Here is a 27,500-nt window from a genome sequence, read left to right as displayed (position 1 = left end):
TTAGTGGATATTGCACTAAATAAAAAAGCTCTCTTTTTTTTTTTGCTGTGTCTTCTATTCTCCATATCTGTTTTCCCTGTCCATGTTCATCATCATCATCATTGCCTTTTTCACCCTGGGTCAGGGTATAGGCCACAGACAAACAGTTTCCATCCTTCTCTATTTTGAGCCAACTTTTTTATCTCATTCCAGGTCTTACCACTTCTCTGTATATCAGCTTCTTTAATTCTTCTCCACGTTCCTCGTGGCCTTCCCTTTGATCTTCTGCCCTGAGGGTTCCAGTCCAATACTTTCTTTGTTACAGTTGAGTCCGTGTTGCTCTCTGTCTTTGTTCTGGAAAGAGATTGCTCAGAGGTGTTTTCCTTGTCTCTGGTCCTCGCAGTTGAAAAAAAAAAAAGTCACAGCCGTCGAGATTAGGAATAAAGAAATAATAAAACCATGATAATTAAAGAATCGATTTGCTTTTAAAATAAGTAGATAACCCTCAAACCGTGGGTCAAAATTGCATCCGCGTGTAAAGATATGACTCATCGTCTCAAAACGGTATTATATTATGTCGGGTTGAACCAGACGCTAAAAATTTCAAATTAGAGCTAAACCGGTCAAAATTCTGAATTATTGCAAGTCAACACACTAAAATATGGCATTCATTCTCCTCAATAAAACATACAAACTCAACCCAAGTTTAAATTTCTGGCTATAAATTAAATATTCAGCGTTTTAATCATCCCGACAAAATACCGTTTTGAGATGAGGGGTCACAAATGTTCAGATGATTTATTGGTTTGCACGAAAGAAAAAAGGGTTTATTATATTTTCGATGACTTACTAAAAATGATATTATCATATGATACCGAACATCCTTCACAGGCACTCCGCGAACACTTCGACGCAGACTCAGCCCCCCAGAAGAAAATTCTCACAATCGCCTCAGCTGCAGGAATATGGAAGATAACACCAGGGTACGATATCCCAGGGATAGCCAGGTAATTTGTGACTCTTCGTCTCAAAACGGTATTAACTCTCTCCTTACCAGCCATTTTCAGGATTTTCCCCAAAACTTCACACGCAACTAACACAAAAATATATTTTTTATCACTCAAACAAAATAGCAGTAAGTTCTTGTGATACATAATTTCTTTAATAAAACATGCTCTATAACACACTCTGTTCATTTTCTTTAAATTCTATCATATACAAGAGAAATTTGAATAATAAAAATGTTGGTTGTATCGTAACGAATGTGACGATTTTCCTATAGTTGGTAAAGAGAGGGTTAAGTCGGGATGATTAAGATGCTGAAAATGGAATTTGTAGCCAGAAATATCAAGCTTAAGTTGAGTTTATATGCTTTATAGAGGAGCAGGAATATCATATTTTACTGTGCTAAATACCAACGCTTCATATTTTTGACCAGTTTAACTATAGCTTGACTTTTTGGCATCTGGTTCATCCCGACATAATACCGTTTTGAGACGAGGGGTCACATTTCATTAACCCTTCCATGGCGACCAGTTTTTTTGTTTGTTTTGGCTTTCTAGACTTGTATGATAGTACTCGCCTTTGACATGTAGTTCTCGAGATCTGTAGTGAACAGCTCAAAGTTGAGTTCTTGAAAAAAGGCTTTCCTCCTCACATTTTTAGCGTACTCTGGTGAAAATTGCAATGAATTTTTTTTTCTTCGTGGTCGTTTTAGTAGCCTCTCAGGATACAGACAACCTACAGTTCATATAATTTCAAGACACGCACACAAACACACACACACACACACACACACACACGCGCGCGCGCGCGCGCACACATACACTTATTTCAAAATACACTTTGTGATCGTTTCATTATTTGGTATTTATTTGTCCCAGGTCACCAAGACCTTGTACATTTTGTATTGATTTTAGTTTCAATCAACTTCTGAGGGACTTCATTTCACAAACGAACGAATGAGGGAAAGATAGGGTGGAGGCAGGCGTCTGTTCTTGATGTGTGAATTGATAATAGGATTCAATAGTCTAATGTCACGTCGCCTAGCAACGAGCAGCTTGGTTCTAAACGGTACTTTTTATTCTCCATGCTGGCTAGAACTTTTCATATGTAATGTGATCATAATGCGTAAAAATCACAACATGATCATATTTTAAATATTTTTCTTTGAATACACTTTAATGCTCGTCGGAGAAATATTTCATAAGGGCGTCCGCCATTGTTCCGATAGTTTAGAGCCATTGTTAAGTTACTATGCGTCATAACGAGGGAAGTGACGTCATGACTGTTGAAGCGTATTGATAATTTATTGTTGTTTCCTCTTGCTAGTCTGCTTTAAAAAAAATGTAATTAGGGAGTTTTATGCTGGTTTTGCTCGTAAGCTTTCTGTGAGTATTGTTGAGCTATTGTAAAGGGAGTATTTCTTGGTTATTCTCCTTGCAGTTTCTAGCAAAAACAAAAACAAAAAACAAAAAAAGAAAAACAAAAAACAAACAAACAAACAAAACACACACACACACATTGTTGTCTCGTCAAAATAAGATAAACTAAGAGTGCTTTCAGAGGATTTTGGGGAAGTCTGGTTCCGCGGTACGGTCTTTGCTTCGTATCTAAAGGTACCGAGTTCGATGCCTGCCTCGTGGTGTGGCAATTCACATCGCCCTAGCTGATTTTTTGGAAGAGACCCTAAAGACAAATTTCCCCTTGGGGATAAATAAGTAGTCGTAGTAGTCTCTAGTAGTAGTAGTAGTAGTAGTAGTAGTAGTAGTAGTAGTAGTAGTAGTAGTAGTAGTAGTAGTAGTAGTAGTAGTTAGCAATGACTATGAAAAATGTTTTTTTCTCTTTTTGAGGAACATTTTTGTCTAAAATCAAAGCCCTATCTCCACTGAGTAAAATAATAATAATAATAATAATAATAGATCTTTATTGTCCATAAATGTTTTTGAATTTTGAAAATCCATTCATAAATAAACAAGTTATGCAGTTTCAAAGGTGTCATATATTTGGATGACCCGCAAATAGGAAAAAAACGCGAAAATATGGGACGCTTTTTCGGCATTTTTTTTCGACCTTTGGTTGTATCTTGCGTAATAAGTGGATTAAAAGATTGAAACTTGAAGAGCAAATTAGGATGGTGTTTTGTAAAATACGGGAAAAGTACTCGTCATATTCATATGAAATTTTACAACCAAAAAGAAGAAATGTTCATGTATTACCTTGTCAGCGACAAAACCTCCATGCCCGGTATTTTACTCCAAAGAGTAAAAATCTATTTTTAACTCTCAAACGTTCCACTGTTTTGAGCAAAAATTGTGAATGGAGGGGGTGCAGGTACATTAGGATACCCTGAACTCACTCACTGTGCGCTAATGCTGGCATGTTATATATCAATTTGCTCGTCAGATGTTTTAGTTTCACATTCTTAAAGTTTTTTTATAATTTCAAGGCACTTTCCTGGACACAAATATGATTTATGTGTCAAGGTAGGGTCTCAAATTTTCAAGTAAAAACTGCATTTTCTGCAAATGCCAAGAAGGAAAAAAATAACTGTTCAAAATTATGATCAAAACAAGTTTATTTTCTAAAAATACATCATGTCTTACAACTTTTATGCAAAACTCAAGTATGTAATGCATAAATTGAGCATCTGGTGGGGTCTCAAATGTATCCACACATTTACTCAAACAAGGGGCATAATCCAATAATTTTTACATGTTCACAAAAATGTCTCTAAATTGCTTATGTCAGCATTTCTTTGGCATATTTTGGATATATCTTGGTCAACAGACCTAAACACATGATACAAGAAGACATTTCAACATGGTGAAAAGGTTTTGGGTAATAATTCCATTACAAAAGTAAAATTATATAATTATTTTAAAATTCACTTGTGTGTCACTTGTTTAGTGCAAAGACTGAACTATACACACCAAAAAAATACACAAGTTCCTTCTTACTGATACAATTGATAATACATGGATAAATATAATAAAGGACTTCAGTATACATATATATTTATTTATATATGTAAATGTATTCGCAGAGAGCGAATAGTATTTTTTTTTCCGCAAAGAGCGAAAACGAATGATTATTCGCAGAGTGCGAAAATATTTTAATTTCACAGTAACAGTACCTTAACAAAATAAAATAAAAATATACAGACAATTTAACATTTAAAAAACAAAGAGCATTTTAAAATACAATAATAAATCAAATAATTTACTCAAGAACTGTATGATACCACAACATACATTTTCTATCCGGCTGTAAACAAAACCATTTTTTACAATATAAACACCTATGTCTAGTTTTCTGTACTTTCCCCCTATCTAAGCATAACCTACAATCACCCCTTGAATTTGAAGAAGCATCTGGTAAAATTGGATGGATTAACTTAATTTCTTCATCTATATCATTATTATCACTATTCCTGCTATTTGCTTTAGATTTACTTTTACATTTACAATTACAATTTGTATTTAAAGCAAGTGGTGGACCCTCTAGATCATCTATCCCGCCTAACTGCCTGGCTAACTCCAGAGTAAAATCTAACTGATTATACTGTTTTGGTCTCTGTAATTCTTCAATATCACTATGCCTAGCTCTATATTCTTTGAACAGAATATAACTATTAACCCTAGCAATGTCAATAAAATGAAAAAATAAACTTTTCCACCACTTGTGTGTTTTCTAAGACTATTATATTTCCCAATAAGTTGATCAGACAAATCTACCCATTCATATTCTTATTGTAATCTTTAACTAATTCAGGCTGTGCAACATCTAATTTTCTGAAAACCCCATTATCTTTACTCCTACGTTGTACTACTGCCTCCTTATTTGCATCATGCATTGTAGATATAAATGAAACTGTCTTATTATCTTTCCACTGTAAAGCTAAAATATCACCATCCCTATGCCATCTAAACTCCCCCTCTTAACCCTCTTTTCCCATTCTCTAACGTTCTTTAGACTAACTGGAAATCCTTTTCGATTAACTATTATTGTCCCACAAGCTCTCACATTCTTCACAACCAAATCTTTAAAAAGTTGAACACTAGTATAAAAATTATCCACATATAAATGATATCCTTGATTGAACAAGCCAACAAGCAACTGCATAACCACATTATAAGCTAAACCATTTGTTGTATTACCCCCTACCTTACCCAAATAAACATCAAAATTGTGTGTATACCCTGTCTTTGAATCTGCTAAAACCCACAATTTCATTCCCCACTTTGTTGGCTTGTCCTTCATATACATTCTAAAGCTATACCTTCCCTTATTTTTAACCATCCTCTCATCTATTGAAATATTCTGATAAGGTTGAAACAATTTCATACATTTTCTACGAATATAATCCATCATAAATCTAGCTTTACATAATTTATCATCTCTATTTTCTGTTCTAAAATTACTTATTTTTAAAAAACTCATAAGACATTTATAACGCCAAATTGACAAAAACCGACGCGCCCACAAACCATTCAACAATGTCTCCTCACACCAATATAAAGTAACACGCTCCACTTTCACACAACTCATGTACATCAACAAACAATAAATCTATACATTTCATCCACATTCACAGGTTCATCCTTCCACCTCTTATACAACGTCGGTTTCGAATCCGCACACATACTCGCATAATCATTCGTCCACTCACAAAACAAAGACAACAGTTCTTGAGTAAAAAACAAACTAAAAAAATCTAAAGGCGTTAAAAATTTTCGGTGATCTAAGCGAGTCACCGTATCAGGCAGGCGTGGACCAGGGACTCGCTCAGGGAGAAAAGGTGGCACTTTGTTCTCGGGACCACCATCCACACATAGTTTCTTCGGCTGTGATGGGCCAGGGATTTCATCATGATCCGAACGCCTGAAGAAAATAATAATAACAAGAATTAAAATAAAAAGAAGTACTTTGAAAACAAAGGAAATGAAAAATAATTCTGAAAGGAGAAAGCAATTAATTACACATATAAATATAAATATACAAAATATTTTATCACTCTCCTTTTTTACATCACACACTAGTTCTGGAATAATATTTCTTGACATAGAGTTGAGTAGAGTAAAAATACTATAAATAATGTTCCTGTAGACCCAAAACTGAATATATAACATAATATCAACAATAATACATCAGAAAACACAAAACAGTCAATATGAATATAAATGCTCTATAAGAACAACTAAATATCAGGTCAGTTCTCACCTTTTTCTTTGACAAGCAGAACTAGTTGTGGCAGTGGCAGTGTCAGTATCATCAGTAGGAGTAGGGACTTGTGCATGTCTCCCAGTTTCATTCCCACAGTCCTCACACGGAATAAGAATCTCGCTAGAAGAAAGAAAAAAGAACAATATTTTATTATACAAACTGTCGACACATCAAATCAAGACATACAAATCATTTCTATATCTCATTCAAGTGGCCGAACTAACCGTCTTCTGACCTCCATGTTTGTTTACATTTTCAACACACAACACTTCACTCGTCCTAGTCAAACTCAAGCACTTCATAAATACAATTATAAACCAAAAAAAAAAAAACTTTTTGTACTATATTAATGAAATAGATAATAAAGTTGAATAAAATATACATATCATGGGCATTATGTGATCGTTTGATGTTACTTTGAGAAGATTTCTGAAAAATACTTACTCGTCGTTCTCACTGTCAGATCCCATATTTGGCGAGTACGGCAGGTCGAATTCTTGAGACCATTCGGACTCAATTTCATCATCACTTACATCCACGTTGAAGAGGATGTCATAAATTTCAGACTCTTTGAGATTTGCCATGGTGCAAAAAGTTTAAATAATATAAATTTGATAAATTGTGAGTTGGAGTTGTAGAAAGATTTCCCGAAACAAAATGGCGGATCGAAGGTAACGGATGGAGTCGTTAGCAACCTAGCTTTCGTATCTCTCGTTATTTCGTAACATTTTTTTACATTTTTAACATAATTGTGATGAATTATTAAATGAAAATCATTCTTTTATAATAAAAAATAGTTTCAACACATAATCTGGCGATTTTTTACCGCAAAATGGGATTATGAAAAAGGGGGCGTTGTCACGATCACCGGTGATCGTGGTTTCTATTTGTGGAACGTTTGAGAGTTAACGGTCTTCTGGTAATCGCACGAGTTTTGTCGCTTGACATAATCTAAAATGACCGTTTTTCTAACTGTGTGCCAACTTTCAGTCATATTCATCTATAAACAGCGTCGTAATTAATTTTTTAAAATAGCATATACGAAACGGCTTCGTCCCATATTTTGACGCGAATTCGGGCACTTCGTAAGCGAAAAAGAGGCCCAAAGATTTGTGCGGGATAGTCATTGCCCTACAGTAGTGGCCTCTACGCTAATAGCAAATTTACCATACTACGTTCCTATATCTATAACGATCCAGGAACGACGTGGAGCGAGGTGGTCTTTTGGCCAATTAATGCTTAAATTTAATTTACATTGTCTCTAGGTACTTTAATAGCAAGTTAACGATACGTTCCCAACCTACAACGATCCACGAACGACGTGGAAGAAAACGAAGATGTATCCTCAGAGTCTTCTTCTTACTTCTTCTTCTTCTTCAAGTACCAAGTCTGTGCCAGACATCGGTGATCATGGTACGCCATTCATCTCTCTGATCAGATAACCTCAGAAAACTAATATTACTCTTCTCTTTCTTTGTCACCCAGCTGTTCAAACTATTCAAATATGTTTTTATTGATGTGCCTTTACTCTTTTTACCTTCTATTTTTCATGTGAGAGCAAGATGTTCAATACATTTATGTCGATTTAGGTGCCCTAAAAATTGCATTTGACTTTATCTTATTGTACGAATTAATAACCTTTTAGTTTCAGCTTGCTTTAATACTTCTTCATTAGTTTTCTTCTCTGTCCATGAAATTCTTAATATCCTTCTAAGAAACCACATTTCTGCTGCCTCCAGTTTCTTTCTAATGTCTTCTGTAATTGTCCAGCTTTCACAGCCATATAATAATTCTGACCATACATAGGCCTTCAAAACCGTAAGTTTTGTTGTCATTGAGATATTGTGGTTTTTGAAAATTAGACTCGTTTTATTAAAACTATCTTTAGCTATTGTAGAGTCTTAGGGTAGGTTTTTCGTTTCTTCCACGTCAATCGTCGATCGTTGTAGGTTGAGAACGTGATCGTTAACTTGTTGATGTCTTAACCCGTGTAAATTAAAATTAAGGGGGGGGGGGGGGGGGGGGGGGGTTGGCTCAGCGGTACGGGCTTTGCTTGGTACCCGAGACGCGCCGAGTTCGAGTCGAGTACCTGCTGCAAGTCACCTCGCCCTAGCTGATCTTGCGGCGCTGCACTGCGACTGACGCCTGGGTTATTATTCCAGTCTTCCATTGGAATTAATAGACCATAAATAATAAACCATGTCCTCCTCTAGGGGATAAGTAAAATGTGACCCTCCGTGTCAAAGCGGTATTATGTCGGGATCCACTCGGTTAGGGAAATTGAATTATTTGCCACAAATATCAAACTTGGGTTTAATTTCTGTACGTTATGCTGGAGTAGAAATACTATTTCTTGCTTTACAAAAACTTCTATGGTCCAATTTCTCATCAATATATCTCTAAATTCACTTTTTGGGGTCTGAATCATTCTGACATAATACCGTTTTGAGACGGAGGGTCACAAATCATCCCAAGGCCCAAGACTGACACTGGATACCGATTGTCAGTTGAGACCTTTTGTGCGGCTATGTGGTCTAGTGGTATGACACTCGCTTTCGGATCGGAAGGTCCTGGGTTCGAGCCTCGCGCTCGGCGCATAGTTGAGTCCTTGGAAAAGGCTCTTTACTCACATTCTCTCACCGTACACAGGTGTAAAAACGAGTACCTGGCCGTTAACAGCGTTGTCTTTGTCCGAAAAATTGTAATATCGCCTAACAGGCGTCATGTCCCGTCCTACATGTTAAATGTTGCTGTTGACCAGGGACCCCTTGTAAAGCGCTTTGAGCAGATTTAGTGGATATTGCGCTATATAAAGCTCAATTTAATTAATTAATTAATTTAATGAGATGGTTATCAGGTGTATTTTAATCATAATCCCCCCCCCCCAATCTCCCGGTTTCTTCCTTCTCTCTCTCTCTCTCTCTCTCTCTCTCTCTCTCTCTCTCTCTCTCTCTCTCTCTATCTATCTATCTATCTATCTATCTTTCTATCTATCTATCTATCTATCTATCTATCTCCTCTCTTGGATAGATATGTGGACTTTGTCAACATTATGACTTATGACTACCATGTGGGAGGCGCTCAGGTAGCTGCCTTCAACAGTCCACTTTGGTCAAGGAAAAACTTCCATTATTCACTCAGCACGGTGAGTCAAAAAGAAGAAGAAGAAAAAGAAGAAGAAGACGAAGAAGAAGAAGAAGAAGAAGAAGAAGAAGAAGAAGAAGAAGAAGAAGAAGAAAAATTATTAAGATGATGGTGTTGTTGGTGTTTTTGTTGATGATGATGGTTATAATGATGATATGATGATGATGATGATGATGATGATGATGATGATGATGATGATGATGATGATGACATAGTCCTTGGAGCATAATATTGGTAGAATATAATAATAATAATAATAATAATAATAATAATAATAATAATAATAATAATAATAATAATAATAATAATAATAATAATAATAATGATGATGATGGATTTTTGCCCTATACAAAAGCTCAAGTGTTTTTGTTTGTTTTTGTTTTTTTACCACAAGACAATAAAACCGCGTAATAGTCAGGTCCTCTCGTATAACTCTTTAGTATCATCTCCCCAGTGATGAGTTTGTGGACCTTTCAGCTCCTCAGCATTGCAAATGCTTTGTGATCTTGTGGAAGGGCACTCACCTACGAATCAATGGGCCACTAGTTTGAAATTCTCCGTGAGCAGCTCTTTACTCACATCCTCTCAACGCATCCAGGTGTAAAATGGGTACATAAGAAATAATAGCGTTTTGTCTCTGTTGAAAAAAAAAAGCAACTCTAAAAGTTCCTTACACACAGCATGTCTCAACATAAATTTTAAGTCACAGTTGGCTTTGGGCCTTTTGTAAAACGTTTTGATCTCATTTAATTAACCGATGTTGGGCAAAATAACATCTCAAGTTTAAAAAAAATAGAAAAATTAGTCAGCTCCATATTGATGCCATGCGTTTTGGTTAGATACTCACAACCTCCGCCGGCCGGATATAAACGTGCCGACAAACAAAATATTTGTTTAACCTTAAACGTTTATAGTCTGAGTGATGTCCCAATCGGATGATCCGTATGCAAAAGGCGCCACGTCAAGAAATAGCTGTCTAAAAACAATAACAAAGGGCCGAGTGATGTCTATTTCGTTCTTTCCATTGATGTTTCTTTTTATTTTTTTTTGTCATACATCTACATTCACCGCCTTTTCCGACGGTCGCAATCCCCAAAATATAAGAACTGGACGATCAAGCATTACCTGGCAAATGGACTTCCAGCTAGCAAAACTGTCCTGGGATTGACGTGGGTTGGACGGAGGTAAAATAGGGAGGGGGGGGGGGTAATAATATAGTGTAAAAAGAAGATAGTAAAAACCGACCAATAGATAGAACTATTGAAATACTATTGATTGATAGATTAGAGGAACGAGATATGAATGTATATATATATATATATATATATATATATATATATATATATATATATATATATATATATATATATATATATATATAATCTTGATACTTTTGAAATATTTTGCAATAATCCATTGAAATAAATATTACTTGAAAGGAGAAAAGTTGTTGTATATGTTGCTTGTATTTCTTTTAGCAATTCAACCTCAGTCTTCATGGCCAGAAAGAATTTGGCATAAATGAAATTCTCATAAATATTGGCAAAATACCCGATTTTGTGAACGCATACGATGCAAGGGAATATCACTCAGTGGCAAAAGGTTCTTTTCGTAGATGAATCGAATTTTTAAAAGGATGCATGTTGCTATATTAAAGAGAAGGAGTGGCCAACAACATGATGAGGACAATATTATTATAATAGATCAAAAACCGAGGATATGGCTCTGTGACTGTGTGGGGTGGTATAGGGAATGAGATTAGCGGAAGAGTAGCGTCCCTTGATTGGACGTCACCTTACAGAGAACGTCAATTTGGTTTTGAAGTGTCTCAAGCCGCTTTCACCGGAAGCGAGGACGAGAGACGCATGCGCACAACCAACATGACGTTCTCTCTCTAATAACTTTTCCGCCGGTGACGTAGTTTATGGGTGACGTCCAATCAAGGGACGCTACGCTTCCGCTAATCTCATTCCCTATAAATGGGAACATCAAAACTCGTCTAGTGGAAGTCATTGTCAGGCTTCATTCAGACACATACATACTATATCTCCTCACCAATCACACACTACTCTTCCTATGCGACAATATAATGCAGCCTTTCTCATGCTATACACTGTACCTGTATATAGGATGCGAGCCATTCACGAGTATCTAGAGGAACAGGGAATCTTATCTCGGACAGGCCATCGGGCAGGCCAGACATGAACCTCGTCGAGCGTGTCTGATGCAACATGAAAAGACAACTCAAAAAGAGACGACGGGCATCAAATATTGATGAATTGCTCTAAGCTTTATAAAATATTGCAATAAACTCGACCTAGCTTAAAACTATTGACCTGTATCTCTAACTTCAGCCGTTTGCACGATATTAGAACACATTATATTCCATTCCATTATATCTCGGAACACAATATGCTATTCGGTCACCAGCACGGCTTCAGGAATAATTGGTTCTACAAGAGACACACTTAATTCATACAATAGAAGAAATTGCATGATCACTTGACAACAAAATCAAATTGATTTTCTGATACTAGACTTCTACAAAGCGTTTGACACAAACGATTACTGTTAAAATTTGAGTAAAGCGGAATTCGGAATATTAGGGGTACTGAAACAAATCAATAAGAGAATATGGAACAACAACCGCAAAATCGTTTACTTAGGTTCAAGGACTGGCTTTGTAATCGAACGCAACAAGTTGTCATTGACGGAATCTCAAACGAAAAATGTAATGTCTTATCAGGAGTACCGCAAGGAGCCTTTATGCTTTTTTAAATATTCATAAATGACACTGGAAACAAATTATCTCCACAAACAAGGCTTAAACTGTTTGCAGATGATAACCTCCTTTGTAGGACAATAGATAGTAGCACAGATGCACATGAACTCCAGAAAGATCTTGATTCCCTCCAGACCTGGTCAGATACATGGCACATGAAGTTCCACCCATCAAAATGCTATGTCCTGTCAACAACAAACAAGAAAGAGCCTTATACTCATAATTACACAATGCACGATCATTCTTCACAACATAAATTACCCCGGAGTTATCTCAATAAGAAACTTAAGCGGCAAACCTGAATGGAACATATCACAGCAAGAGCAAGTAGGATGCTGGGGTTTCTCAAAAGGAGCACAAACCAATACGAAAAATTAAAGGCCAGACGTACACGTCGCTTATCGGGCCAATACTAGAATATGCCAGCGCTGTGTGGGACCCCTGCACAAAAAGGCCATTGACAAGATTGAAAAAGTTCAAAGAGCAGCTGCAAGAATTGCAACCGGATGCAAATCCAGAAACACTGGTTGTGTCACATCCTCCCTCCAGTAACTTGAATGGAAACCATTGAAAGACCGGTGCAAAAAAAAAAAAAAAAAAAAAAAAGAAGAGAGAGAGAGAGAGAGAGAGAGAGAGAGAGAGAGAGAGAGAGAGAGAGAGAGAGAGATTGATAGAGAGAGACTTGAAGGCGGAGGGTGTGAGATTCTCATTCTATTGATCAGTCATTTTGTATTATTGTATCCGAATTTAAAAAATAAATGACGACAATGCATTTTTAAATTTTACACTAGCTTAGAATTAGAGATTTTTTTTGTTTCGATAAAAATCAAAACACGTAATCAAACCGACATTTCCCTAATATCAAACCCAAAATCTTTCCATGAGTCACTCCGTGGAAAGGTTGGTCGAGTATCCCAATTCAAAATGTCAAGGACGAAAAGACAAGAACAAGAACGCTGTTGGAATCCAACTGCCAACGTCATTGCAACTTCAGTCTGTTTACTGTGATGTTGAATATCAACTGTCAACGTCATTGTAACGACAGTCAGGTTACCGTGATGTTGAATATCAACTGTCAACGTCATTGCAATGACAGTCAGGTTACCGTGATTTTGAATATCAACAGCTATTGTCAACGTCATTGCAACGACAGTCAGGTTATCGTGATGTTGAATATCAACTGCTACTGTCAACGTCATGGCAACGACAGTCAGGTTACGGTGATGTTGAATATCAACTGCCAACGACATTGCAACGACAGTCAGAATACAGTGATGTTGAATAACAACTATCAACGTCATTGCAACGACAGTCAGGTTACCGTGGTGTTGAATATCAACTGCTACTGTCAACGTTATTGCAAGGACAGTCAGCTTACCGTGATGGTGAATAAAAACTGTCAACGTCATTGCAATGACAGTCAGGTTACCGTGATGTTGAATATCAATTGCTACTGTCAACGTCATTGCAACGACAGTCTGGTTACCGTGATGTTGAATAACAACTGCCAACGTCATTGGAACGACAGTCAGGTTACCGTGATGTTGAATAACAACTACCAACGTCATTGCAAGGACAGTCAGGTTACCGTTATGTTGAATATCAACAGCTACTGTCAACGTCATTGCAACGACAGTCAGGTTACCGTGATGTTGAATATCAAAGTTCAAAGTTTATTCAATCTTAGGCTTTCGTCAGTAGATCACACAATTCGATGACAACATACATGAATTATATACCTATTCATGAAATATATATCGTCATAAAAGACATTCATTCACTATCTCCTGTTTATGTACACAAGATTGTAAATCTAATTAATAAGATATATTAACTTTAATATTATATTATAGTCCGATTTTTTATCAATGGCGCTTGTTTTTCTGGTTTTTCTCAGTTGCCCCTCTTTCAAAAGGTGTAAAGAAAATGTGGAGTGATGCCATGAAATCTTTCCACAGTCGTTTCATTTCTCCTTTTCCTCGTCATTAGAATGTGATGATTGATGTGTCCAGTATGTCTTTCTTGTTGTTGTACAGTGTAGTTCTTGTTATTGCTGAACACATGTACATATTTGTGGAAACAACGTGTCATGAATTTCTACTTTTGACTAGTTTAGATTCAATTTATGTAATCCTCTTTGGCATAAACGCAAGCTATTTCTATACATTTTGCAATCAACATAATGTTGAATGTGCGTAATCTTCACTGTCATTTGTATTCATCAGTAATGTGTATTGATAGTTATAAAATGTCGATGTCTGATAGTTAAGGATTGCCATTCGTTCTTTCATAATCAGATACTGAATGTCTATCGTTTAAGGTTCAATTAACCGAACATTCATTTTAACGAATTCCTTCAAAACAGATAAGCGGAAAAGTCATATTTTGATACTGTAAATCATCTATGAGTTACGATCCTTACGTTATCGATTTTAATATAGATGGTATAAGCGAAATCCTCTCCTATTGTTTTACAATTAATGAAAAAATATTTTTGATTAAGACAAATTGATTCAGAGGTTCGTACAAACGTTTGCAGCTGTGCATTGAGGGACAGCTGAGAAAAAGAAGAAAAACAAGCGCTACTTATTAAAAATCTGACGTTCAATCCCGGCAGTACATTTATGTATTTTGATAAAAAATAATACTTGATGAACTTTCACGTTTGTCGATCTAATTTCTTTATGGATGAAAAAGATGTGTTAATTTTTTTTCATTTAAAATGATCTATTTGATAGATATGTCTTACAAGATAAAAGAAAATACACCCCCGGATCTAAAGTGACAAAGACGAAACGACTAGGAGAGTGGTACGAAATCCCATATGGGCTAGCGTATCCAGAGGTGAGGTTAGAGAGTAACGATTGATGTAATGTTGTTGTTGTTGGTGGTGTTGTTGTTGTTGTTGTTGTTGATGATGATGATGATGATGATGATGATGATGATGATGATGATGATGATGATGATGATGATGATGATGGTGATGATGATGATGGTGGTGGTGGCAAAATTGATAATGCTGAGAAATCTTATAAAAGCTCTGTAGCTCCGAAACCTCATGTAGTAGTGATGGTGATGTTGTGGTTGTAGTGATGGTGGCGGTGGTGTTGGTAACAGTGGTGCTGGTGATGGCAGTGGTTGTGTTATGGTTGTTGCAAAGATGGTGGTAGTGTAAGTTGCAGTGATGGTAGTAGCAACGACTTAAGGTCTCACCAATCAACATTATGACGTTCAATCCCGGCAGCGAAATGGTTACTCCTTATATCTTTTATCTTTCTTCTACTCCACACTGGAGTACAATACTTCGGATGCAGTAACGTAGTGCCAGTGTGGAAGTCCTCGGAAGCGCCTGGTTGAGGTCCCAAGTTGTTCCCAACAATTTCCTGATAAGAATGTTGCGTTTCTCTATCTTTCGGACAACACTTTCGAGATGAGCCCGATCGGCAAGGTTGCGGTCCAGCAAAACCTCAGGGTACTTCGGATATGGTTCGAATCTGAGTACTTGATTCTCAACTTTGACTTTCAGTTTCCGGGTGTATCAGCCGCAATGTAGATGGGACACTGAGTGTTCATCATCAGGTACCATCTAATTTGTCAAAGTCAGGACTTCATTTTGGTTACCTTCCTCAATAAGTGTGCTCTCGGGCCTGGCCCAAATCCTTGCATTAATTTGGCTAACGATGGCCTAGTCGCCCGCATATTATGTCATCCTTGAGGACGAAGAATTCGGAATGTCGCTCACGTAGTCATTAAATCGAGGGCACTTGCGGAATTCAGCCTTCACAACACGGAACCACACATCTCGGTCATTGGCTTTCTCTGCCAGATCATACAGCGTCAATACTCTTCAACAGTCGTAACGTCACTTCCTTCCTAATGACGCATGGTAGCTTAGTAACACTGGCTCTAAACTATCGGAACAATGGCGGACGCCCGTATGAAATATTTCTCTGGCGAGCATAAACGCGTATCCAGAGGAAAAAAAACACATAAATTTGATCATGTTTTGACTTTTACATATTCTGATCACAAGGCATGTGAAAAGTTCTAGCCAGCATGAAGAATAAAAAGTAATGATTTTCTTTGTTTAGAACCAAGATGGCAGCAGCTTCTTATGGTTCACACTATTATGTTATGACGATCGACCCAATCAGCAAAGTCCGGTCCGCATTCGTGCATCGTCGCAAACCCGCCTGGTAGCATCGTCACAACACACCTTTCGACTAGATGCTCTGCCGTCTCGGGTTCTTGCCCACAGCGTGGACATATTGGACAGGAAGTTAGACCCCACCGATGTAACGCACTTGCCGTTAGGCAGCTCCTCGACCGAAGTCGATTCGCAGCTACCCAGTGTCTCCTCTTACTGGTATCAAAGCCTGGCAACTTCTCACCAAGCTTAGAGGAGTGTAGGTCCCCGCCCCCACGAGAGATTGAATTCGACCAAACCGACTTCCATCTCGTATGTGCAGCTCTGTCCGTAGTCAGGGATTCTGCGTACAAGGGTTGCCGGGACTTATTTCGGCTCGAAACGGGGGCACCGTCCATTATGCGCATGAGAGGGGTATCCCCATTCCCTCTCTCTTTGATCTTACTCAGCCAGTTTCCCGTAATGGTCTCCCTCCGGACATCGGGGGGCTGGATCGCTGCCATTATCGGGTCCCATTCTCTAGGGGTTGTTGCTAGCGTTCCCGACACTATGTGCATCGACTTGCGAAGTTTTACATCCACCTTCTCAACGTTTCTGCTCCTACCCCACACTGGAGCACAATACTCCGCGGTGGAATAGCATAGTGCCAGGGCGGACGTTCTCAGGAGCGCTTGGCTAGCGCCCCAAGTCGATCCCGCCAGCTTCCTCAGAAGACTGTTGCGTTTCTCTATCTTCCGGGCAACCCCTTCGAGATGAACCCGATAGGTAAGGCTGCGATCCAACGTCACCCCTAAATATTTTGGACGCGGCTCATATGGGAGTGGCTGGTCCCCGACTAGGACATTCAGTTTACGGGTGTGCCAACCGCTGCATAAGATAACCAAGATGGCCGTTGCCGGGCGGCGTGACATCAGACTACTGAATCCAGTTCTGTCCATTCCTTGATGTTATCCAGCCACATTTTCCTTTGTCCTCCTTTGCTTATTTGACCTTCCTTCCACCGTGCCTTACAAGACTGTCCTGGACAAGTTGTCATGTCTGACCAGATGTCCAAACCATGCAAGTTCCTCCCGTCTTTTAACATTCCCAAGCAATGGTTCCTGTCTTTCCGCCAGCTTTTCCACATCTTCAAGAACATCCTTATTAGTTTTATGTTCTAGACATGCCACTCGTAAAGATTTCCCTGTAACTCTTGCCCCTCGAACACATTGATTCTCCTTTCTAGTTCCGCATTCGTTGTCCAGGCTTCACAATCATAATATAGTAGCACGGATAGTACAAGTGACCTGTACAAAAGTCGAAACTTTGAATGAAAACTCACCTGGCTTTACCAAATCTTACTGACTCGCAATTACCGCCGTCGCCATGCCTATCCTTGATTTGGCTTCTGTTTCACTTGTTCTAACCTCGGTCAGCAACACTCCAAGATATTTAAAGGTTGTAACCTGTTGTAGTGTCTCGTCATTTAGGGTGATATTAGCTTTGGCATCACCTTAGCTGTTGACTGGAATCTGCAATTTATCTGTGTTGATTTCCATACCGTACTTCCTGCCGCCTGGTTCAGAATGTCAGTTAGAAACTGTTATCCTTGTTCACTGTTCACCATGCTAGATGAGTTCAGTGTCATTAGCAAAGAGTAAGTTACATATTTCACTGCCCCCATTAGTGGTAGAATACCGATGGCTCCGGAGGGTTTCTTGTAATATTCTTTCGAGGTATATGTTAAATAAAGTTGGGGAGAGTATGCATCTCTGTCTAACACTAGGTTAGATTGTTATTATCCATCCATGTACGGAGCTATCTACCCTCCTCGTTGCAGTCCTGGTATTCCCACTCGTGATGGTGGCTATTTAAGTCTCCCAGACAATAAATGGAAGGCTGACTAACTACTGGGACCAGTGATGTGATGTTGTCTAAGTCACTTTTGGCGATTTGCAGATGCTGTACAAATACAATTAAGAAAAGTGAGTGGAGCAGGCACTTATGTTGGTAACAGCAAGAGATGAAGTAAGTAGAAAACTGCCAGAGGACAATAGAGAATAAAAAATTTTCGCGGCGGTGATGGGGTTTGAACCTGCGACCATATTGGTACGACAACTCCGCCTGGCCGGTGAGAGCGTGACTCTACAGTATGAGCTATCCACGAACCCAAAAAAATACAACCTGTCCATATCCACAAAAATTCTATTCAGCCTCTTGCTATCTCATCAAAACGTTCCTTCTTCGTATGCTCCTTTGCATAAATGCTAACGCCTCTTTTGAGCCCTGATACGTTTTCTCGTTGGACTACCATATAACCTGGGATATGGAATTGGGAAGATTGCTCTCCTGAATAAAAACGAGTCCCCTTTAATAGGATATCAACTCTATAGACGGGAAGTAGCTTTGATAAAAGCTCATTTTTTTGGTCAATTGCATTGGGACCCTGCCTTACTTCTCGTGCTCACGATCTTGATGACACGAACGTGGTCGTATAATTTGGCCATGTAGCTGGCCGCTTCGTCATTGAAGATTCGAATGCCTGTTGCACATCATGATGCTACAATGTGTGCCTGAGATGTCCGAAGTGCATCGGTGTGCATCGCTATTTAGTTCATACACTTCCGGCGATGTAAAGAACATAAAGCACCAGGACCAGACAACATTACCGGAACTATTTTGAAAAACTGTCACCAACAACTGGCTATACCTTATACAAAACTATTTCAAAGGTCAATCGATGAACAATCAGTGCCAGTACTTTGGAAAACATCGATTGTCGTTCCAGTTCCAAAAAAGCGTTGCCCGGCCGTATTGAACGACTTCCGTCCAGTGGCGCTTACATCGCTTGTAATGAAATGTTTAGAAAAAAATTTAAAATCTGAGCTCCTACAAAAATGATATGACCTGAAATTGCTAGATCCGTACCAATTTGCATACCAGCAACATCTCAGTGTAGAAGACGCACTATTAACCGCCACAAATTCGATCTCAAAACACCTTGACCAAACGCCCTTGAATTACGCCCGAATCCTGTTTGTCGACTTTTCGTCAGCTTTTAATGCCATGAACACAGATATTTTGCTTCAAAAGTTGTGCAACATGGATATTCCAAACTACCTTATTAAATGGTATAAAGAGTTTCTGACCCATAGACCGCAATGTGTAAAATTGGGTGAACATATCTCCAACAAAAGAACGTTGTCGAACGGATGTCCCCAAGGCTGCGTGAGTTCACCAATCCTGTACATCTTATATACCAACGACTGCAGACCATCCTTTGAAAATTGTTTTATAGTGAAATATGCAGATGATACTGCTATTCTTGGCTTATTAAAGGATAAAGTTACCGAAAAGAATTATTTCAAACAAATAAATATATTCACCGATTGGTGTAAACAAAATCAGCTTGAATTAAATGTTGAAAAAACGAAAGAACAGGTGTTTGGTGTAAAAAATAAAAACGACTTAAAGTGTGTGACAATCGGTAAAGATGATGTTGAGATAGTTGACTATTTTAAATATTTAGGAATAACCATTGATAGTTCCCTCAATTTCTCTCAACATATTAATATAATATCTAAGAAAGTTGCCCAAAGATTATACATCCTAAGGAAATTGAGAACATTTCAAGTAAGGAAGAAAAATATGTTAAGAGTTTATGACTCATTGATTAAAAGTGTAATTGCGTTTGGCTGCACCATATGGTTTGGCGGATGCCGACTTAAAGATAAATCAAAAATTTCAAAATCTATCAAAGAGGCATCAAAAATAATAAACCATCCTCTTGATGGTGTAGAAAGAATTCATGGAAAAGCAATAGAAAGGAAAGCATTCTCAATTACCAACAATAAAAAAACATATTTTATACCATGAATTTAGTCTCTTACCATCTGGAAGAAGGTTTTGTCAGATTAAATGTAGAACTAACAAGTATAAATCAACGTTCGTTCCATCAGCAATAAAGATTTTGAATATTTCATATGGTACAGAAAAACCAAGGATTGATAAGTTGACTGATTAACTGATTAATTTATTTAATGTCAGATTAACTGACCAATTGATAATGATGATAATTTTTGGTGTCGAATTGCCACAATTGTAACAAATTGAAAACGAAATGAATATGTCTATGTTGTGTATATCGCACGTGTGAAAGAAAGAGAGGAAGAGAGAGAGAGAGAGATAGAGAGAGAGAGAGAGAGAGAGAGAGAGAGAGAGAGAGAGAGAGAGAGAATGAGAGAGAGAATAAGTAGGAGTGAAATATCTGTTCAATGTTACAGTTATCATTTAACGTTATAACAAGTGTAACTAAATGGCAAATTGCCATATTTATGAACAATAAAGATCTATTATTATTATTATTATTATTATTATTATTATTATTATTATTATTATTATTATTATTATTATTATTATTATTATTATTACACATCCGGGTTTGCCAACCAAGGCTTCAACAGCAGTGGGGACTTTCCACCTGTCCAACATGTACCCGATGTGGGTTAGAACCCGAAACTGCAGAGCATCTAGTTGAACGATGTGTTGTGACGAAGCTTCCGGGTGGGTTATCGACGGTGTATGGACGTGGTAGGGACTTTGCTGATTGGGTCGTTCGCAGCGACATCTATAGTATGAACACCATAAAAAGCAGGTGCTGCCTACCGAGGCGACCCAGTTTAGCTCGTCGACCGGGGTGGTCCCTTGACCGTCGGCCAGCGGACCTTTGCCCCTTCCGTATAGGCCTCTAGAAGAAGATAATTATTATCCTGCTATATGTGCAATTAAACACCCCCACAATGACACGGCGGGGATCCATAGAGGATGGTGGTGGTGCGGTGGCTCTGGTGGTTGCAGTGATGGAGCGGTAAGGGTTAGAGTGATTTATGCGGCTATGTGGTCTTGTGGTATGACACTCGCTTTCGGATTGAAAGGTCCTGGGTTCGAGGCTCCTTTCCCAAGGACTCAACTATGCGCCGAGCGCGAGGCTCGAACCCAGAACCTTCCGATCCGGAAGCGAGTGTCATACCGACTAGACCACATAGCCGCAATGTGTATAGCTTCGTGTTATGTGTACTTATAAATTGATTGTTGATTGACTGATTTTTCTTCTGAGTTTAGATATGTGTAATGAGAGCTAGATCTGGGGCGAGGGACTACTGGGACGAGGCTCAATCCGTTCCTTACCTTGTGTACAAAGATAACTTTGTCGGTTACGAAAATCATAAGAGCCTCAAACTCAAGGTAAAGAAGGGAGTAAAATTTTTAAAAATGCATGCATTGGTAGAACGAAAGGAGAGAGGAAACTGTAAATATTTTAAAATCAAAACTTAAACCATTAACAATATTAAAAAAAAAATCAGAGATAATTTTTAAAAATAATTAATATTGACATAAATAAATGACAGAAGAAAACGACAGAAGAAAAAAAAATAGCGGAAATAATCAAATGTAAAAATGTAGATATATGTCAAACATCTATATGTGACCCTCCGTCTCAAAACGGTATTATGTCAGAATGATTCAGACCCCAAAAAGTGAATTTAGAGATATATTGATGAGAAATTGGACCATAGAAGTTTTTGTAAAGCAAGAAATAGTATTTCTACTCCAGCATAACGTACAGAAATTAAACCCAAGTTTGATATTTGTGGCAAAGAATTCAATTTCCCTAACCGAGTGGATCCCGACATAATACCGCTTTGACACGGAGGGTCACATATAGGGAATGAGATTAGCGGAAGAGTAACGTCCCTTGATTGGACGTCATCCCATAGTCTGTGAAGTCGCGGAAGCGAGGACGAGAGACGCATGCGCACAACCAACATGACGTTCTCTCTCTAATAACTTTTCCGCCGGTGACGTCACAGACTATGGGTGACGTCCAATCAAGGGACGCTACTCTTCCGCTAATCTCATTCCCTATTATGTATCTATCTTTTTTAATATCTATCTATCTATCTATTTATCTATAATTATATCTACTTATCTAACTATTTATCTATCTATCTATCCATCTATCTATTTATCTATCTGCCTACCTATCTATCTATTCAATTTAACAACCTATGTATTTATCTCCGCCTATTTATATATTTATTAATCTATCTATCTATCTATCTATCTATCTATCTATCTATCTATCTATCTATCTATCTATCTATCTATCTATATATCTATATCAATATATATCCATCTATCTATCTATCTATCTATCTATCTATCTATCTATCTATTTATCTACATATCCATCTATATCCATCTATCTATCTATGCTATTTAACAATCTATGTATTTATCTCCACCTATTTATATATCTATCCATCTATCTATCTATCTATCTATCTATCTATCTATCTATCTATCTATCTATCTATCTATCTATCTATCTATCTATCTATCTATATCCATCAATCATCCATCCATCCATACATCCATCAATCTGTCTATCTATCTATCTATTTATTTATCTACATATCCATCTATATCCATCTATCTATCTATCTATCTATATCCATCAATCATCCATCCATACATCCATAAATCTATCTATCTATCTATTTATCTACATATCCATCTATATCCATCTATCTATCTATCTATCTATCTATCTATCTATCTATCTATCTATCTATATCTATCTATATCCATCAATCATCCATCCATACATCCATAAATCTATCTATCTATCTATCTATCTATCTATCTATCTATCTATCTATCTATCTATCTATCTATCTATCTATCTATCTATCTATCTATCTATCTATCTATCTACATATCCATTTATATCCATCTATCTATCTATCTTACACTTTATTTACATACATCTCAATATTTATTGCTTATTTGTGAGACAAGCCCAAACTAAAATTACTCAAGGCTATTTCTGTCATTACTAATACTGCCATACTCTGGAAAAACACATATTTAAAAATTTGGCCAGAAAGCTCGTCCTTCAAATATCGATCGATTTAAATGACTCTCATCTTGGCAAAAACTCTCAAACCCAAGACTTCGGCAAAGTCCCGGTTTTGATAGGTTTTGCTAAGATGAGAGTCATTTAAATCGATCGATATTCGAAGGACGCTTTTTCTGGCCAAATGTTTAAATATGTGTTGTTTTTTTTCTCCCAGAGTACGACAGAATAATAGTCTAACCCTCAGATAACACTAGGTAGAAATGATCGGTAACATTTTATTTATCTATTTTCAATGCTACTGCTCAGATGAAGTATTTGAAAAAATTGAACCTGAGAGGTTTTATGTTGTGGTCCCTGGATCAGGATGATTTTAGTGGACAGGTGGGATTGTTGTTGTTTTTGTTGTTGTATTTGTTGTTATATTTGTTGTTGTTGTTTTTGTTGTTGTTGTTTTTGTTGTTGTATTTGTTGTTATATTTGTTGTTGTTGTTTTTGTTGTTGTTGTTTTTGTTGTTGTATTTGTTGTTGTTGTTTTTGTTGTTGTTGTTATTGTTGTTGTTCTTGTGTTTGTTATTGTTATTGTTGTTGTTCTTGTGTTTGTTGTTGTTGTTGTTGTTGTTGATGTTGTTGTTGTTGTTGTTGTTGTTGCTATTAACCAATTTATCACCGTACTGTGGAAAAACACGTATTTAAATATTTTGCCAGAAAACTTGTCCTTACTTCAAATTATGTAGATCGATTTAAATGACCTTCATCTTGGCAAAAACTCTCTGGGAATTCTGGGACATTTAAGGAAGACTTTGCGAAGTCCCAGGTTTGAGAGTTTTTTTATTTTTTATTTTTATTTTTTTTTTTTTTTTTTTTTTTTTGCCAAGATGAGGGTCATTTAAATCGATCGATATTTGAAGAGAATGAGTTTTCTGGCCAAATTTTAAAATATGATTTAAAACTTTTTGTTTTGTTTTGAAGATTACGGAAATTAATGATTGTCACAATGTAGGTGCAGGCAAAGGTACTGACCTACGTGACGATCCCAAAGCCAGGGTACGGTGGCTATTTACCCCAGGTTTGAGACATTAAAGGTGGTTCCACACGACACATAAAACTAAATGCACATCGCAAGACAATTGAATTATAATTTTATAACTGTTTATTACAAATCTAAAGAAAAATAAAAGGAAAGAAAGAATAATATTCAAATTATAAGTGTGACAACATATATCAAATATCAAAATATCAAAAATGATGGTGATGCATGATGGTGATGATGCAAATAATATTCTACAGGTTGGGGCCCCTTACCTTACGTAATAAGCAGACATGCAATGAATGGTGAATGATGATGAAGGTGAAGATGATATTCTTGACCACATTATCTAAGTCTTTCGGTATTATTATATCTATAGGAGTCCAAACATGTTCACAGTTCACTTTTTCTGTCACAAGTTCTTTCAATTGTTAATTTCACTTTATTTTAAGTCCAGGTTGGAAATGTTTTTTTATTTAAATTGTTTTCCCGATAAATAGGGAACCAAAATGTTTTTCAAGATAATAAACAAATGTTACTGGTATCACGTCTGGTTTATAGCCGGGGCTAACCGACTCTATTCTGTATGGAAAGAGATACATGATTAATAAAATAATCCTATATTCACACTTAATCATGTGCCATACTTATTCATAAGTGAGACTCATCTTAGCACATCATTTCAATCTAGAGAGATTGACGATTACTCTTAATTATCTCAAAATTAATATTTCAATATTTATTTACGACAGAGATTAAATAAGTGTAGATAACTTTTTATTCTTTAATCAATCTTTACATCTGTTATCCTTAAACTTCAAGCACGATATTAAAATATCTTAATATTTGTATTCTGAAGAAATACACAATAATAGTACACATGGAAATTCACTGCTGATGATCTTACATCATAAATCTCATAAAACTTATAGCATAAACTATCATTAAAATCACAATTAATTAATGGAAACACACCATTAATAGAGCCGTCAAATAACGAAATTTCACTGGCGGTTAATATACAAAGTTAATATTAATTTCCAAGCCAAGTGAATTTCTGCAAAATGGAATGACTTTTGTGAGTCTCAGAGAGGACCTAGCATGTCTCTGCTCTGTTCAGGCTATCGTGATGGACTGACTAAAATTGGTAAAACTCTCTTCTATATAATAAAACTTCGTCTACCCAACCCATGGTCATAGACAATAAATTAACGTAACTCAGGATCAGTCAAGACATTCTGTTATTTAGTCAATTCTCAAAAGTGTCAGGTTTCCACCAAAGTCCGATAACGAACTACCCGGTTTCCGGGACTTTTAAGAAAACTTTCTTATACAATAGTTACGGGACTAAAGAAACTTTTTTACTCAATAGTCACGGGACTAGTCTCCCTGCCACGCTATCTCTCTATCTCCCATAACGGCGCCACTCTATCCTAATGTCATTAAGGTGACTATTTAATATTCATCAACGGTGTTTTTCCAACAAAAGAAATCAAACAAAAAAAAAAAACAACACTGAATACTTAAGGCGAAATAACCGGACACGCAAAGGTAACATAAAGGAAAAAAGCATCATTGCTCACCTAGCACGGGCAACAAGCGTTTTGTGACAATGAATAATTAATTTTTGATATTGATGCTGTTTTAAATGTTAATGTTGTTGTTAATTATTTTGATGTTGTTGCTGTTGCTGATGATGGTAGTAGTAGTTGTGGTGGTGGTGGTGGTGGTGATGAGGATCGTGGTTATGGTGGTGGTGGTGGTTGCTGGGCGATATGGAGTCAGAGTTGGGAATATCTTAATGAAATTAAGAATTTAAGGAGCAGACACCTGTGTAAGATTAAGAACTGAACAAGTGTATGTGAAAGGTGCCAGACAAAGCAAGAAAGAAAAATACAAGAAAAAAAAAAACATCCCAAAATAATCAGTCGACGTCGATGGGGATCGAACCTCAGACCTTCTGATCAAAAGATCTGAGGTTCGATCCCCATCGATGTCGACTGATTTTTTTGGGATGTTTTTTTTTTCTTGTATTTTTCTTTCTTGGTTTGCCTGACACCTTTCATATAGACTTGTTCAGTTCTTCATCTTAATGGACAAGAGGGTGGGTTTTTTTGTTGTTGTTAATGTTTTAATGGTTGATGTTGCTGTTATTGTTGATGTTACTGTTAATGTTGATGTTACTTTTATTGGTGATGTTGTTATTGTTGATGTTACTCTTATTGTGTTGATGTTACTGTTGTTGTTGATGTTGTTGTTGTTGTTGTAATCCTTTACGTTGTTGTTTTTGTTAATGCTAATGTTATTGTTGATGCTGCTGTTGTAAATTTTTGGTGATGTTGTTGATATTGGTAATGTTGTTATTGGTGATGTTGTTGATATTGGTAATGTTGTTATTGGTGATGTTGTTGATATTGGTAATGTTGTTATTGGTGATATTGCTTTTACTGATATTGTTATTGTTGATGCTATTGTTATTGTGCTGATGTTACTATTATTATTGATGTTGTTGTTGGTGGTGATGGTGTTGATATTAGTAATGGTATCATTGGTGATGTTGCTTTTGTTGATTATTTTTATTATTGATATTATTCTTTTTTATATTATTATTTTGTTGATGTTGTTACTGCTGCTGATGTTGGAATTAGTATTGAGGGTGGAATGGCATGGTGAATGTAGGGGTTATGATGGTAGTAGTGGTGGAGGTGATAGCGGTGGTGGTTAGTGGTGATTGTGGTTGTAATGGTGATGCTGAAGGTGGTGATGGTGGTTGTAGCAGTAATAGTGGCGATGGCGATATAGGTGTTGGTTATGGTGGTGAAGGTGATGAGGGGTAGTAGTGATGATTGTGGTGGTAATGCTGGTGGTGCAGGTGGTGACGGCGGCGGTTGCGGAGGCGGAGGCGGTCACGGTGATGGCAGTGTTTATAGTCTGACATGGTTGCAGAAAATCAATCAAGAGAACACCTTTGGCATCCCAGAACACGGTGGCCATCAACGTTCTCGCTGGATGTTGCACTTTGAACTGTTTGGCCGGTGGCAAAGAAGGACGTTTCAAAAAAAAAAAATTAAAAAAATTGAGCTTTTATATAGCGCAATATCCACTTAACGTGCTCAAAGCGCTTTACAAGGGGTCCCTGGTCAACAGCAACATTTAACATGTAGGACGAGACATGACGCCTGTTAGGCGATATTACAATTTTTCGGACAAAGACAACGCTGTTAACGGCCAGGTACTCATTTTACACCTGAGTACGGTGAGAGAATGTGAGTAAAGAGTCTTTTCCAAGGACTCA

General features: G+C 37.2%; 2 protein-coding genes across 3 annotated transcripts in view; one reads left to right on the top strand and one right to left on the bottom strand.

Annotated features, from left to right (window-relative positions):
- LOC144957838 (chitinase-3-like protein 1) overlaps nt 1–27,500 on the top strand; it is a 42,619-nt gene that overhangs the window by 11,664 nt on the left and 3,455 nt on the right. For both annotated transcript variants that reach the window (XM_078889299.1, XM_078889300.1), the window contains 6 exons: nt 871–986; nt 9,235–9,349; nt 10,453–10,532; nt 14,869–14,974; nt 21,378–21,500; nt 23,485–23,559. In XM_078889299.1, the coding sequence (XP_078745425.1) occupies nt 871–986; nt 9,235–9,349; nt 10,453–10,532; nt 14,869–14,974; nt 21,378–21,500; nt 23,485–23,559 (615 nt within the window). The remainder of the gene's footprint in view (nt 1–870; nt 987–9,234; nt 9,350–10,452; nt 10,533–14,868; nt 14,975–21,377; nt 21,501–23,484; nt 23,560–27,500) is intronic.
- On the bottom strand, nt 5,535–6,948 carry LOC144958205 (uncharacterized). The gene is made up of 3 exons (XM_078890014.1): nt 6,649–6,948; nt 6,202–6,324; nt 5,535–5,862 (listed from the first exon to the last, which is right to left on the bottom strand). Exons 1-3 carry the CDS (start codon nt 6,786–6,788, stop codon nt 5,535–5,537), a joined length of 591 nt encoding a protein of 196 aa, XP_078746140.1. The 5' UTR covers nt 6,789–6,948.

This window comes from Berghia stephanieae, chromosome 12, assembly GCF_034508935.2.
Source record: "Berghia stephanieae isolate SIO BIC M18660-M18661 chromosome 12, UCSD_Bste_1.3, whole genome shotgun sequence".
Taxonomy (NCBI): Eukaryota; Metazoa; Mollusca; class Gastropoda; order Nudibranchia; family Aeolidiidae; genus Berghia; species Berghia stephanieae.
Note: the sequence above shows the minus strand (reverse complement) of the source record. Positions and strands in the feature narration are given on the sequence as shown.

Excerpts from the sequence above, each read along its gene's own strand:
- LOC144958205 (XM_078890014.1), bottom strand. The coding sequence starts at position 6,788 with ATGGCAAATCTCAAAGAGTCTGAAATTTATGACATCCTCTTCAACGTG. Across the intron at positions 6,325-6,648 it reads TCTGACAGTGAGAACGACGA|CGAGATTCTTATTCCGTGTG; the intron begins GTAAGTATTTTT and ends TCTTTCTTCTAG. Across the intron at positions 5,863-6,201 it reads TCTGCTTGTCAAAGAAAAAG|GCGTTCGGATCATGATGAAA; the intron begins GTGAGAACTGAC and ends TATTTTCTTCAG.